The 15,947-nt window shown below is 37.9% G+C and overlaps 1 protein-coding gene across 7 annotated transcripts in view; it reads left to right on the plus strand.

The window, feature by feature from the left end:
* The first annotated feature begins 935 nt into the window (after window positions 1-935).
* The window catches only part of wu:fb13g09 (ATP-binding cassette sub-family C member 5), a 32,060-nt gene continuing 17,048 nt past the window's right edge, over window positions 936-15,947 (plus strand). For 6 of the 7 annotated variants that reach the window (XR_008909247.1, XM_056769642.1, XM_056769643.1 and 3 more), the window contains exons 1-7: window positions 936-1,238; window positions 2,543-2,720; window positions 5,554-5,709; window positions 7,688-7,835; window positions 9,808-10,041; window positions 10,415-10,588; window positions 13,151-13,298. Coding sequence is in view for 6 of the 7 variants with exons in the window: in XM_056769642.1 (XP_056625620.1) it covers window positions 2,551-2,720; window positions 5,554-5,709; window positions 7,688-7,835; window positions 9,808-10,041; window positions 10,415-10,588; window positions 13,151-13,298 (1,030 nt within the window). In the remaining variant the exon portion in view is untranslated. The remainder of the gene's footprint in view (window positions 1,239-2,542; window positions 2,721-5,553; window positions 5,710-7,687; window positions 7,836-9,807; window positions 10,042-10,414; window positions 10,589-13,150; window positions 13,299-15,947) is intronic. The other variant, XM_056769645.1, reaches the window with a different exon arrangement.

Genomic DNA, 15,947 nt, shown 5'->3' on the forward strand with positions numbered 1-15,947 from the left:
AAAATGCAGAAAGGCTTGTGTGATTGTGTTAGGTGATAGAAAAACAGTTTTTACAATATAAAAGTAATTCTGTCAATTGTAAGTCCCCATAAAACACGAAAACCCAACCTGTGTGCGTGTGTGTGGGGTTATCATTTTCAATGTTAACCATTTTAAATGGATATTTATCTCAACAATGCAAATAATTCATGCTGCTTATATTAAACATAGAATACCGTTATTTGTTTATCTTTAAATTTTTCATTGATAGACACTCACTTTGTATTAGCTGGAAAATATTGAGTCATACACTCAAAATACGTGCACCATGTGAACAATCCATCTCATATGTTGTTTTTATATTCAGATACATTCTTTCTGTCAGTTGTATGTTATATTTATGCCAGGAACCACTAGGTGGCCCAAAGACAAGACAAGCCAAGCCAGACATGACAACATAAATGGAAAGTCGACAAGTTCAGAAATGGGAGGGGAATACTGTTTTTGTATGTCTATTTTATAAAACGATATAGATGGTCTGGTTAACTGTAAAGCGTTTTTTGTCAAACACACAGATGACATGAAGCTGTTTTATAAATACAGAATTTTTTGCCTGAAGAAAAAGGCACAAACCAGCAAAAAATTGCTATTTAGCAAGATATAAACGTGGCGTTTCGTGATAAAATATGATAATTCATTGACATTCAATGCCAGCTCTTTATTGCATAGGGAATAAACAACACAACACAATAACGTATGTGTGTAACATGTGCTCTTCATACGACCAAAAATAGACAGTTAATCTGTCTGCGACTTGTGAAGATCACCACGTGCCCTTCTCTTCCCCTTCATGTCCGGTAACCGTGGATACGAGCACAGCAAAGCAGCGATTGGCTGCTCAGCCGTGACGTGCAGTGCATGTAGGGAATTCCGTCAGCTGTGCTGTAGTCGCGTTTAACAGCGTCGCTCCGGCTCGAGCGTTTATGAAGTCTCGTAGTCTTCATGCGAGTATAAAAAAACTTGAAAACTTCACATTTTCTTTGAAAGTTGTTTCAACTGTGACGTTTTTGCATCGATAAGTGGTACATGTCAAGTTATTTCTCATGAAGAAGATGAGTCCTGTGCAAAAAGCCATCCTAAAAGAGCCTGCTTTTTAAATAAATCATATAACGTTAACGTAGATCCTCTGGGAACATCCGTGTACTTTGACGCAGAAAGGAGAGAGGGTGAAAATCAGAAAAAACGTATCTATTTGAGAAGTAAGTGAACCCCTATCCACTCACTCATTTGCTTTAGAAACTTTCTTAGCGCCAGTTTTGTGTTTATGAGCAAGTTCATCAAGTTTTAACTGCGCCGTACGTCAGTGCTTGCGTATATGATTTGACGGGATGTTTATTTGAAGTTAAAGAGGTTGTAATGAGCCATCCAGTGTTTTTATGAGGGTCTCAGCGGGGGTTCATGTTCTGAAATAATAGTGAGAACACAAAGTTCTTGCTGCTCGGGGAACAAGATGAGAAAAGTAAATTGTGTGTTACATTTCGTGCAATTACTAAAACTGCTGGTGAACACTTTTGAAACAAACTTAACTTTTAAGCAGAATTACACTAACTGTTTAATTCAAGTTATTTACACTACAGTTCATGGATAGTACATTGTAAACCCTTTCAAAAATTAACCAAGATTTCACTACAACTAGAACGTGTTTTTTGTCGTTAAACTGTTATTATACAAATGGTAATCAATTCGCCAACTTTCACTATAATAAAACCATAGTTCATTTTGTAAGGAAAGACAGTCCCCATGGAGCATAAGGTCTCATTCAAGGGCAAAATGATAAAAGTTTGGCTATTTGTTCATATCTGTTTCAAAGCTCTAGCTATTTGGGATTAATCTGTGCAGATATTGATAAAAGTCAGAGCTGGAGTCCACAAACGTTAAAAAAAACGTCCAAAAAAAAAGACCTTACCCCCAGTGTGTTTATATGTAATTAATGTTATCATTAAATGTTAATGTTTTACGTTAAGCTGATTATTTTCATTGCCAGTGAAATTGCCTATAATCCCGTGGCACATAAGACTTGTGTTAGATGGGGTTTAATTTCCTGATATGATTTCCAATTTAAATATAAAGTTCATACTAACACAACCATTGCTTGTATGAAGTTTAACAAAGGAAAATCTGGTTGTCCTTATTATCTTCTGGCCACCGATAATGTACACTAACCAGATACACACAATCAAAGTGTTGCTGGATTGACCTTATCATGGCTCACGCCTCAGATGGATCAGTGGCATGGTCAACACAGAGCCAGCTCGAATATCCGCCTTCTCGGTATCCACAACCCTTGAGGCCTCCAACAGCCACCTTTTAAATAGATAAACACTTTATATTTGTAGCAAAGGCCAGAGGAAGGTCCGTTTCAACTAATTTTGACTGCAGTTTGCACATACGAGCAGGCTTTCACCCATACACAGTGATGGAAACATAAAGGAAACAAGACATAAATATGTCTTGAAAGGTATTTGGGAATGTATTAAGTGCATTTTGTTTTTGTCTTTGCTAGAGGTAGGTATGTTTCCAGATGCCTTAGAGGCTGCAGGACGGGTAGAGGGTTTGAATTTGTCCCCTCCCCAGACTCTCCCGGACCCAGACGATGAAGCAGAACTGAGACATGAAACAAAAAGAAGAGGGAGATATCGCCATAGCTTACAAATATTGAAGCCTTTTAGGATCACACACAAGTAAGTTCTCTAGGCTGAGGTTGCGGTTATGTTGGTTTAGGTTGACATTTTTATACTTGAATAGAAAGGGGGAATATTTAAGATGCTTTAACTGGTCGGCAGTTTCTGTATACTTTTATTTGGCCTTCACTCGTGTGTTAAAGGCAGTTCACTGCAAAACAATATTCCTTTACATGAATCTTTCTTCTGTGGAACATAAAAGAAGATAATTTGAGAATTGTTTCAGTGGTTTTGTGTCCATACTGGAAGAATGGAAGTCAATAGGGGTAAATGTAGTTGGTTAGTGACATTCTTCAAAATATTTCTTTTGTGTTACATGTTTGCTTTTACTTGAGGGTGATTAAATGATCAAAACATTTTTGGGTGAACTGTCTTTTTATAGAGAGCTTAAAACCCCTGTAAAGTATGTGTAATAAGTCTTAGGTATTTAGGATGAATGGGGTTTGACATTACACTGATATACACTCACCTAAAGGATTATTAGGAACACCATACTAATACTGTGTTTGACCCCCTTGCGCCTTCAGAACTGCCTTAATTCTACGTGGCATTGATTCAACAAGGTGCTGAAAGCATTCTTTAGAAATGTTGGCCCATATTGATAGGATAGCATCTTGCAGTTGATGGAGATTTGTGGGATGCACGAAGCTACTGTTCCACCACATCCCAAAGATGCTCTATTGGGATGAGATCTGGTGACTGTGGGGGCCATTTTAGTACAGTGAACTCATTGTCATGTTCAAGAAACCAATTTGAAATGATTCGAGCTTTGTGACATGGTGCATTATCCTGCTGGAAGTAGCCCTCAGAGGATGGGTACATGGTGGTCATAAAGGGATGGATATGGTCAGAAACAATGCTCAGGTAGGCCTTGGCATTTAAACGATGCCCAATTGGCACTAAGGGGCCTACAGTGTGCAAAGAAAACATCCCCCACACCATTACACCACCACCATAATTGCAGTAATGAGAAATTGAACAGGTGTGCCTAATAATCCTTTAGGTGAGTGTATTGTTACCTGTGTTATATCATATGAGTCCCGTATGCTTCAAGCAACTGGTAAACGTTTACTGTTTTTCTCATGTGACAATATGTTACATGGAGGGTTTATACTTCACAACTGAATAATATGAACATAGAAATTATTCTACCTAAATATGACACATTTAATTAATAATAGTAGGTAAAACTTACAAGTTTTAAATATGTTGTTTAAATCATGTTAGGGTTCAGGGGCCAGTTGCACCAGACAAACATACACCCGGTCGTAAGACTAGTCTGGACCTAAAATGCGCCTAAAAGGCAGGATGGGAGAATTTGGTTTTGTCATGTTGGTTGGAAATTTCTATACATCCTGATAGCAATCAAAAAGTTGTAATGGTCAAATAATCTTTTTATAATTATATATCGTCTGTGAAAGACGCAGGACCAAAAATCGTTCGCCTAATCAAAACGTTCTGGCTTAATGCTGTGACTGGTCATGTGTACGTTTCCAACCAACGTATTTTCCAAATAAGTATTCTGCGCACCCTGTTCATGCAGACATCATACGTCTTCAGCGCGCTCATGTCCGCTGTGTCAATGTAGGGAGAATGAATTCATCCGCTAAATACATGAGACAGCTCTGGATTATTTCAAATTAATTCACAAGAATGAATGGAAGGCTAATGCTCTTGTTATGTTATATAACCAAATCTACTGTCAACTGCATTTCACGAAGACAGACATCATTTTGAGGGGTCTTATTTATGCTAAAATTTAATAGAATGAGAAATAATGGAGATAAGTGATGGAGTAAATAATGGAGAATAAGATGCAGTTAAAGTTCTGTTTCTACTGGACAAGCTAAAAATTGGTTTTCTCATTGAAAGAAACTAATTAAAATACATCTTTACATTAAATATCTTATTTCATAATGTACACCGTAATGAAAAGTTTGATGTTTTAGAATTTATTTGTAATGTTTTCAGTTTCAATAGCCTTCGGTCGTCCTATTTAACACATTTAAAACCAAACCATTCCACCCTGCAGATAAAAGGAAGGTTTTCACTTTAGCAGCGCTGAATTTGTAGAATAACGAATTATGAAAATTATGGGAATGGAGTGAGTATCGGCACCTTTCTTTTTTTATCAAAGTATTTTTCTTCTATAACATTTTCACTCATAGGAGGCATAAAGATTTTCACAATGCGGTAGAATGTGGTTGTGCCACTTGTCGTAAATGTCCTGTGTAGAATTTATACCTGTTACACCACTAAGGCGTAGTCACTCGTCAAAGTATTCTTGATGGTTATCTGTGTATGAAAAAAAGAATACAGTACAAAATTGAGATAATGTCACGTCTTAAACAGACTTTTCCTTAGAACTGAAAGGTTGGAGTAAATGATGACAACTATTTAGTTTTGGGTGAACTATTACTTAACATAATAAAATTGTATTGAAGTTCAAATATTTCTCAAAGAGAAATCAAAAATCAGCCTCTTGGAGGCCACAAAACTTTCATGTTTCGTATGTGTTATGATAGGTTTGCTATGTTAGCTTTTGGATCCGAACACCAGTGACGAAAGTCTTGATAAGAGCCCTCTTATCTATTTCTCACAGACGTCTCTGTTTTTAACATGTAATCTGATAAACCGCCACTGTGTTTTCGCTGGTCCATAACAGTTTTGAGAGGGCCGTGCAAACTGCTCCTCAAACACAAATGCGTGATTCATCTCCCGTTTGGCCCTTGCCGTGTACCGTCTCTCCTTCTTACTTCAAGATCACACTGGTCTCAGACATTGCACATATAGTACAAATATGACTGACATGAGCCAAACCCTTTTTTCCCAGACATCAACACCCTGTGGACAATGCTGGATTTTTCTCTTTCATGACCCTGCAATGGCTCTCGCGGTTGGCGTGGAGGGCCCACAAAGAATCCTGTCTCAGGATGGAAGACGTCTGGGGTCTGTCTTGCCACGAGGCTTCAGAAACAAACTGCCAGAGGTGAGCTGATCCTAAAGGTAATTTACAGCCTAGTTTTGTTTGGGCAAAATGAATCACGCCAGAGCCAAGCCCAAGTCAGGAATCTCAGCATATATGTTGAAACGTGAACCGATTCACTTAATAAGACTAGGTGTTATAATCCCACTTTTTTCAGCACAGTTGAATTGCCCAATAGAACATTCCACAAGCCTTATGCAGGGGAAGCAGTCAAAAATATGAATAAAGGAAAGGAGGTCTGAGGTTTCACTGGTTCGTCCGGTAGGCATCCTTTGTGTTTGGGTGATAAATGATTATAGAAATACATAGCATACTTACCTTTCCTTGCCATTATCAGAGAGACATCTCATGAGTTGTGTGTCCCAATTTCATCACATTATCCTGAGTGAAAGGCGGCTTTTGGTGAGGTGCTAGTGATAATGCCCTTTGTATGGTTCCCATTAATGCGACACATCGTCAGTTGACAGTAACAAATAGAGCCATCATAAAACGACACCTGGGCAAAGGTTGCGCAAAGTTCAACAGTAGATAACGTAAGGTGAGGGGCGGCTTGTTGATGCGGGAATCCCTCGAGTGTCGGTGGGAAATGACAAATGCACACCTCCCACTCTCACATGGGCGAGAGAGTTATGGCAGGTGGATGTTATTAATAAAAGGGATTAGACATCAGAGAGAGAGCCAGACGGTTATGTCATTAACACGACAGATCTGTAACCTCTTGTGATTTTCCGTTAAGCACAAACGGGTTTCTCGAGGACAGAAGCATCACAGAAAAATCGCCAGTAATCTGTAATTGGCCTGTCTCCATGCCATCCTCGACAGATCTAAGATTAACCCACATTTCGTGAATCAATGTGATAAGATTTGGGTAGCACGTGGCGGATCTGTGGTCGTATGTTAAATACAGCTTTCTGGTTTTGACACCCAAATGGCTTGACAGCTATGGTCCATCAGTTCTGTAAGAAGTCGTGTCGGCTTTCAGTGGTTCGGCAGGGTCTTCCTCTCAGATTACTGGATTCTTGTCATTGATAGCCAGGGCATAGTTCTGAGGCACGTGTACATGTGTTTGTTTATGCAGAGGGGTTTTGTTATTTAATGCATTAGCAAAACAGACAGGTTTGAGGGCTGATGTCATGAGAAAAGAAAAAAGGCATCTTATTTTTGAGAGATATTCAAAACATGTGAGTGGAATGTTACTAGCAGTCTTTGAAAGGCAGCTGTGGGTCTTTGGCATGGGAATCTGCGTCTCTTAGCCATATATGTCACAGCAAAGTCCATTATTCATTCTAAGGGTGAAACAGAAATGTTGTAAAGGAGCTTTTCTTCGTTCGTTTAGACCGAAACAGGATTTTGGGGACTGAAAATACAAACTTTTGAAGACGGGTCTCAAAGTGCAACTTTTAGAAAATGCAGCCTTTTTCGTTTCCATGTAAACTGCATGCAGGAACTTTCTGATGACGATCACGTCACGCACATTACACGCTCAGTCGCGCGAGTATAGCGGCTTCCCGTACTGTCAGCTATCGCTGCTCGACTATATCTTAACGTTTCCATTTTTCATTGTGTAACGTGGCCTGAATATGAAGCTGTATGTATATGTTTGCACTTCTTGTGCTACGCATGATAATGATGCAATCGTTCATCTTTTTGAGGAATTTCACACCAGACAGATTTTCCCATAGTAAAAATAATACAAATGTCTTCTTTTGTTAAACGGAACAAAAAAATTATAAAGTATTTTTTTCCTACAATGGGAGTCAATGGGGGGCAAAATCTGTCTGGTTATAAGCATTCTACCAAATATCTTTCTGTGTTTATCAGAATAAAGAAATTTTGACAGATTTGGAATAATTGAAATGTGATGCTCTTAAAAGTATAACATACCAAATTCTTCCTCATGTTGCATTTAATGCAGACGTGTTCAATCCTGTTGTCATACAGTGAAGATGTTTCACACACAGTGTGTTTGATGCTCTCGTAGACTGGAGTGGCTGTGGCACGAGGAGCTCATGATACAAGGGAAGGATGGGGCGTCTCTTTCTCGGGTCTTCTGGAGGTTTTGTCAGACCCGTATGCTGGTGGCTATCTTCTCTCTTCTCATCACTATGGTGGCTGGATTTGCTGGACCTGTGAGTATCAATTTACTTCTCAAATAACTGATATGGCTCGGAGTTATGCTGACCTTTGACCCGGTTTCTCTATCCAACCATAAGCTCAACTGTTATTTGTAAGAAATCACAAGAAATATGTTGCATGGCAGTTTGATGGGAAATCATCTAAACGCTGTGATGGTTTAACATTTTCCAGCTTTAACTGATGAGTTCAATCACTTGCTTATTGTTTAAAATTATGCAGACTCTAAATAACATTTACAATGGAAATAGGTTTCACATACTTATAAAAGAAATTCAGTTACATGATTGGGGAGTGTGCCAGATAGTCAATGTCTGCAGGGACACGTTATTCCCTCATTATTTACATTATTACCTGCTGCTTTATATTGGTTGGCAAATGATCTTGGATCTAGTGTTGTTCTTTAGGTAGGATTAAAAAAACAGTTTTGATTTTATTAGTTCCACTGCAAGAGCATTGTTTTGGACTTTCTTACTGTGACGCTGTTAGGGAAGCACGCCTGTTAATTTTATTTCCCTAAAGAAGACCGCACGTGCCCTTGACAGCATCCGCTTAATAGCATTATCAGGGATTACATGTTACAAAATAGCACATTTATTGCCTTCTGTTGATTTGTTTAGTGTTGCATAGGTCAGCATTCGTCTCTGAAACAGGCACGTTTACTCGAAGTAAATTGTGATGCTCTTTTCTTATAAATTAGGCAAATATCTTTTCCTCACCAGTAATGCCTGAGGATTAACTAAAGGTAATACTCATTTTTTTAGCTGGCTGAGGGCACGAGAGCACTTTATAAGTAATAATTAGGGAACGGTTGACTAAATAATTGTTCTTTTATTTTTGTTCATTACTTGCAAAATGTGCATTAGAAAAAAATGCATGCCAATATAGTTTGTTAAGGTAAAAGATTACTGTATAACATGCACACAAGGTTTAATAATACCATATCAACTAATTTGTTTTAGCCTCATACAAATAATAATGAATAAATTAAAAATATAAAACCTTAATGTAATATAATAAAATAAAATAAGCATTATATAACAATGTGATGACCTTTTAAAGTTTGAAAATTCATTATTAATTCATTATTTATCCAATTTTCAATTACATTAAACAATTTCCTTTATTATACAGCATTCTGGGATGCTTGATTTTGATTGGTTAGTAACAGCCTTTAAAAATTATTTGTAATTTTGTTTAAATCAACTGGAGCTTACAAATAATTTATTTACAAAAATAATTCTAAATAATTGCCTAATTAATAACATATATTAAATTATATCTCTTACTTACCAGTTACTTAATTACATGAACATGAGATTCATGATTGTTTTATTTACATTTTAAACGTTATAATTTTACATAATACAATTTATTTACAATTTTAAGTTTATTTACATGCAGTGATGAAGCTCGCAAAGTTCTAAGAAAAGACTAATCATATTTACATTTAGTCATTTAGCAGACACTTATCCAAAGCGACTTACAAATGAGGTAAACAATGGAAGCAATTGGCACAACATAGGGAGAACTGGTAGTAAGTGTTGGTAGTGGCAGTAAAATTGGTCTCATATTACCTACCACAGTATACAAAGCTAAGATATTTTTCATTTTAAGAATAGAAATAGTAGAAAAGAGATCTTACTTAGAATTACTTAGTTTATCTCACTTAGAAGTCATTTAGCAATTGTGATTTTGACCAATCAAAATCCAGAACCAGAACTATGCATTTCACAATGAGACACTGTATGAAAGAGAGGTTCTCTTGTATTTTCTTACTAGCAACACTTGATCCATTGACTGAGATTGAGAGGATGTTGTGATGCCATACAACCTCAAAGCTCGAGCTTTTAATCCCTCCTCATGTATTTTCTACTCAAAAGCTAAAAAGAAAATTTTAAAAAGAGGTTGTACACCTGTCTCTCCCTCAGCAAACCTCACATTCTTGTTGTGCCGTGTTCTTCTCAGGCTCTGCTGATCCGAGCCCTGCTGGAGTATTCTCAATGCTCTGAGGTGAAGCTGATGTACGGCCTGGCTCTGGTCGGCGGTATTTTTCTCTTGGAGCTGACACGCTCATGGTCTTTGGCTTTAGTGTGGGCTGTCAACTACCGCACGGCCACACGCCTCAGGGGAGCCGTGCTCACTTTGGCCTTCCAGAAAATCCTGCGACTGCGCAACACCAAAGACATCAGCACCGGAGAGGTGAGATGCGTGTTAATGCGTATATAAACTATTTATTACCCACGCTACGTGTGGTTTGAACCAGTTTGCTGATAGGAATTTCAATATTGAGAGAACGGCTCTTCGGGTCAAGCCTTATTTTCTAAAACTTAAAGAAAAATAACATGTGAGAGGAGTTCAGGAGAGGGTTCAGTTTCTTGTAATAGTTTCAGTCGGCCTCTCATAACTCATTCTTGTGTCCTCCTGGCCCATGAAAACAGAATTGGGATTGTGTTTTTGAGGTCTGAGTGTTCTATATTATGGCTAATGCATTGCTTAAATGGCCATGCTGGTTGCGGTTCAGGGTATCTGTGCAGTGTTTAAGTTCTTATGGCTCTTGGTGTGTTACTTTCAGCTGGTGAACATTTGCTCGAGTGATGGACAGCGGCTGTATGAGGCGGTCTCGGTGGGCTGTCTGCTGGCTGGGGGGCCTCTTGTTGGTATTCTGGGTCTGTCATACACCACTTATTTTTTAGGACCCACTGCGCTTGTCGGATCGGCCATATTTGTCATTTTCTATCCCACCATGGTGAGAAAAACACAGTATTTACTGACATCCCCACAATGTCCATTCACACCAATGTGGCCCAAATCTGATTTTTTTCAGTGACAAAATTTGTGACATAAATCTGATTTTGGATGACAACGTGAACAGTTACAATCACATCAAATAATTTATATTATCATATTGCATGACAATTTGTGTTAAAAGTTGCTCACTTGCACATAGCCTAGTGACGTACTTCCGAATTGAAATCGTACTGCTCACTAGGTTCCGGTTATATGTTTTTACTACGGGCTGTTGCTCCCTGTGAAACCTAAATGGTAAAAAAATAAGAGTTTTACGTACAAACATTATCAGCGACATAAGGAGAAATATTATAAACATCACTAGGTACACAATGGCTGGTGAACGATAGCGTTTCACTTTTTCTCCACATACACAAATGCATTGCAGACATTTAACCATCAAACGCATCTTCTGATCACATAAGGCTGAAGGACACTAACAGGGAATGTTTGAATTAAACAATTTCAGACTTCAAATACTGTTTAACGTTTAATGCGTGGTAGAGCACGGACCTGACGAGCACATGCAACATGTTTTTATTAAATGTTTGGATCACTATGTTGTGTCGTTTTTTTAATTACAAATGTGATGCTATCAGTAAGTAAATGCATTTTTTCGTCAATAGCTAAAATGTAAAAAGTGTAGTTATATATCATTGTATGGTATAATTTTATTGTCGTTAAAATGTATGAAATATAATCTATGAGACTAACACCATTTTGGAAAGCGATGGACTGCTGCATGGTGCATACAACGGCTTTATTATTCATCAGATGTTTATAAGTTTATAAAACGAATTAGGAGGTGAACTTCTGCTTATTAAAGATATGTCATAAAAACCCACATTAAAGCATGTTAACATCACCAACAGGATTTTAATTAAGGGACCGCCCTAAAAATATAAATTATCTACCATGATCTCGTCATGTTCTGTAGATACGGTTAGCACTGTTACTGGAAATGAATGAGCAGTAATGCAGAATTCTACGTGCAAGTATTCCATTTACAATCTGCAAAATCCAGGGCCTTAAGTATTTGCAGTCACTTTCCATAGATTTCAAATTTAAATTTATAGTTCACCCCAAAATTCTGTAATCATTTATTCAGTGTCACGTCATTCAAATATATGACATATCAACACGTCACGATGTGGCTAATGCAATCTCATTAGTACATTTTCATACGATTTGCTATCGCGCCATTGGCTTTAGAGGCAGGGTTTTCTTTTTTCTTGTAAACGTATGTTTTTATAAATTCACAACATACGAATTCATGCAAATTCATTACGAATTCTTGGAAGAGCAGGTTGAACACATATGAGATACAATGGAAGTAAATGGGGGCTAATGTTAATTGTTTGCCAACATTCTTCAAAATACCTTCTTTTGTGTTCTGAAGAAAAATCAGCATTGGCCGTAATCTACTGATATTTCTAAGATGAAAGAAAGATTTTTTAACAGTTTTGAACATATGGCTCAAAAGATAAATTTGCAGCAAAAAACACACCCAAAATTTAGTTAAGTTTGAAACTCTCTCGTAGAGCTGTCGACAGTTATGTTGACCAAGCAAGCCTTACGTATTTGATAGGGAGAACCAGCATAATGATAATAATGAGCATAATCTCAGGCTTCTTACTGTTAAAACAGAGAAATTTGCGACATCAATTCTTTTATCGTAGAAAGAAATTTAGAAAGAAAATCAACAGGCACACAATCAGTGGGCTTAAATGTATGTAAATCTGAGTATCATCTGTGTAAAAATGAAATTTAGATGTTAAAAGGTAAAGGTCCCAAAATTTATCCCTGAGGGATTCCAGATTTCACGACACCAACCTGAAACCACTCATTGCAACAAACTTTGTACGATCGGTGAGATAAGACTTAATCCAATTAAGAGCAATACCAGAGACCCCAAAGACATTTTCTAGACAAGTAATTAAAACAGAGTGATCTACCGTATCAAAAGCTGAACTGAGGTCAAGGAAAATCAAAACTGAAAGCCAGCCACTATCAGAAGCAATTAACAAGTCATTGAGACCTTGACCAATGCTGTTTCAGTACCATGGAAATAACGGAAGCCCAGATGCAAAGGCTCAATAAGACTGTTCTCAGTTAAATAAGAAATTATCTGGGAGGCAACAACTCACTCAAAAATCTTTGAAAGAAATGGGAGATTGGAAATAGGGCGAAAATTTGCTAGGTTTCCAAAGTCAACATTTGGCTCCCAAATCCCAATATATGCATGGAAAATTACATAATCACATCTTCGGTGCCCATTTTGTGCGTACACAACGTTAAGATATTAAGCCCCTGGTAATTCAAGAGTCCTCTGAGAAACAAAGCATAACATAAAGTCAGAACAGGGCTCGCAGCTTGAACAAATCCTAGTCATCCACTTCAATCATTCACCCAATACATTCAAGCGTTTTTCCTCAGGGAATATCCCCTGAGTCAGGGAACAGTGGAGTCATCTCATCTCTGCTGTACATGTCGTTCCTCACATTTTAATTATTTCCCGCAGATGCTAGCCTCCCGCCTGACAGCGTATTTCCGTAAGAAGTGCGTGGTGGTTACGGACCGGCGCGTCCGGCTGATGAACGAAATCTTGGGCTCTATAAAGTTCATTAAGATGTACTGCTGGGAAAGTGTATTTGCAAACAACCTCCAGAGTGAGTCTCCACACAGCGACATCAACACAAACACTGTTCGGTCACTATCATTATATATTCACTTCCTGTTGTCTGAACTCTCACATCTCATAGTCTCCATAGAAATTGGAAGATTATCTCTGTGGCTTTGCATCCACTCTCACAGGAACAATCTTCAATTTTATAATCCACTGGCTTGGCTCTGTCCTTTCTTGGTCAACCAGCATCTAAATGTCCCGAGAGTCCAGAGCTTTGAGATTAATTTACAAAGCATTTAACACTCTTGATGCAAAATGCTTTTGAGAAGAATTGGATAAGGTAGATTTACAGTGACACCAAAAGAATTTGGCCACTTAAGTCGCTTTTTAAAACTTATGAATTTTATTGCATTATAGAGACCATAATGTCAAACTAAAAGTTATGTGCAAACAAATGATAGAAAAAGTTTGAGCTTTTCTCAGAACCAACTTTTACTTTCTGAGCCATTCACCAACTGTATCCAGTAAAATTTAGATCAGTTTACACAGTTTACTACCAAAGAAGTAGTTCATCAAATGAACCCTGGAAATGTTTTAATAACATTTCACAGAGAGAAAGTGTCATACTTCTATCTTCGTTTTCAACAGTATGTCTATTATTTTTGTTTTGTTTCTGATCTAACAAACGTGTTTTAGTGAAATCCTTTGATTTCTTATTTAATGAAAGATAATTGTCATTTGACCTTTTTTATGTGTATAGTTTTATATGTTTTAAGGTTTATTTTTGGCGTTTTTGCCTTTATTGGACAGACAGTTATTTAAGTGAGGACAGGAAGCAAAGTGGATGAGAGAGGGGGTGGGGTCGGGGAAAGGACCACGAGCCGGAATTCTAACTGGGGTCGCCCGGGACGCACCGGCGCAATATGTTTTGTAGCACGAACCACTCGACCATCGGCTCTGACTTAATGTGGATAGTTAAACCAAATAAGAAAATTCTCTCAGAATCCCCTTTTGCACCAGATAATTTAGGGAATGAAGTTCTGAAACTAGTAAAGATGTTGTTCGGAAACTAGTTTTCCCCTTTTTCTGGTTCCATTCGCACTGGCATTAGGACCTCATAAACTGATGGCAGTCGAGCAACATGTAAAAAACAGCTTTGGGACTCCTTGATCAGAGGTGTGTTTTTGTTGTCTGACGAGGGTTTGGTGACAACTGAGATGTATTATATAATGTACATTTAAACTGAGATTGAACTAAAATACAAAATCTCTGACAACAATTTAATCTGCTACATTTACATTTATACATTTAGCAGATGCTTTTATCCAAAACGACTTACAGAGAGTTCATGGAGCAATAAAGTGATATGTCATACAGGAGGAATGATACAATAGGTGCTAATTCCACGTTATTAGTTTCAACAAAAGCTAGACCACTTCCTGTTGAGAGAAAGAGAGAGGGTGAGATTCTTGAGATTCATGTCGCATGACTGGTTATCACATGCGTGTTTTGTAACGAGTTGCACGCTCAGTGAGATTAAAAATTATGTATATGCCTCCATAAATATCTCCCTGGAGTCCTTTGGATTCCACTTTTGAGTAACATATAAGAATATAGTATATCAGAGAATTTTCATTGTTGGATGAATTATTTTTTAACTAGTATGTACTTCAGTAATTCATTGTCACCTCGTTAAGATATCCCAGGTTTCCCAGACTTCTGTTTCCATTTTACATTTTGTGCATGCAGTTATGAATAAAATATCATGCCTTGCATAGATTAACATCTCTAATGTCTGAATTATGGAGATTTAGGAATGTTTTCAGAGATTATGTCCAGTGCTTTCAGTTGTTTAGATGGGTAGCAAAACACTTTGGCCGTGAGCCAGAGAGCGGCACTGAGTGAACATCCCAGCCCACGGGCAGCCGTAAGACAAATATTGATGCAGCAGAAGAAGAACACAGTTTTAGTCCTTTGATTGTAAACTACAAACTGTCTTGCAGGATAGATGCAGTTCTTTCATGAGTGCTAAATATATTAGTCGGTTATGAAAGAGAGCGACAACGCCATTGTATTACCGAGGTGAAGCGGAACAACCGTTGTGTGTGCACGTTTTAAACCGAGTCACATCAGGGTTGAGTAACATCATGTCTTGTCTTTCTTCTCTGACACCATTGCTGTAGTCTCCGCATCAGATGTCACGCCCAGTGATCGTTGGCTAAACGTATGATGCATAAGTCACACTTTTCTGGAAACACTTCAGCACGTTCAAAGTCGTCATCTGATTGGTTAAATTTCACAGGATTTCCAGGAGACGTGTGTGTCGCGTTCTTTAACGGTTCCCCTGGAAACAACACGAAGTATGCTGTCGTATTTACAAAGGTTCTGTAAAATTTCTTCACGCTCGACTAAACGCTAATTCTTTAAAGTATGCAAAGTTCACAGCATAAACTTTTGTTCCTTTAAACTATGACAAATTTGTGAATTTACACCGGTCTGTTACCACGGGGACAATTCCACGCCTTTAAACATGACGCGGCACAAAACTAAACATGATTTGTTGCTTAACCTGTCAGTCATATGGCATCTTGGGCGGGCCTCTAGCTGCGTCTGAATTGGCTCACTTGTGATGTGAAATGAGTGAACGATTTCAGACAGTGACATAATAGAACTGATGTTAAATTTATATAAT

This window comes from Triplophysa dalaica, chromosome 16, assembly GCF_015846415.1.
Source record: "Triplophysa dalaica isolate WHDGS20190420 chromosome 16, ASM1584641v1, whole genome shotgun sequence".
In the NCBI taxonomy this organism is placed as follows: Eukaryota; Metazoa; Chordata; class Actinopteri; order Cypriniformes; family Nemacheilidae; genus Triplophysa; species Triplophysa dalaica.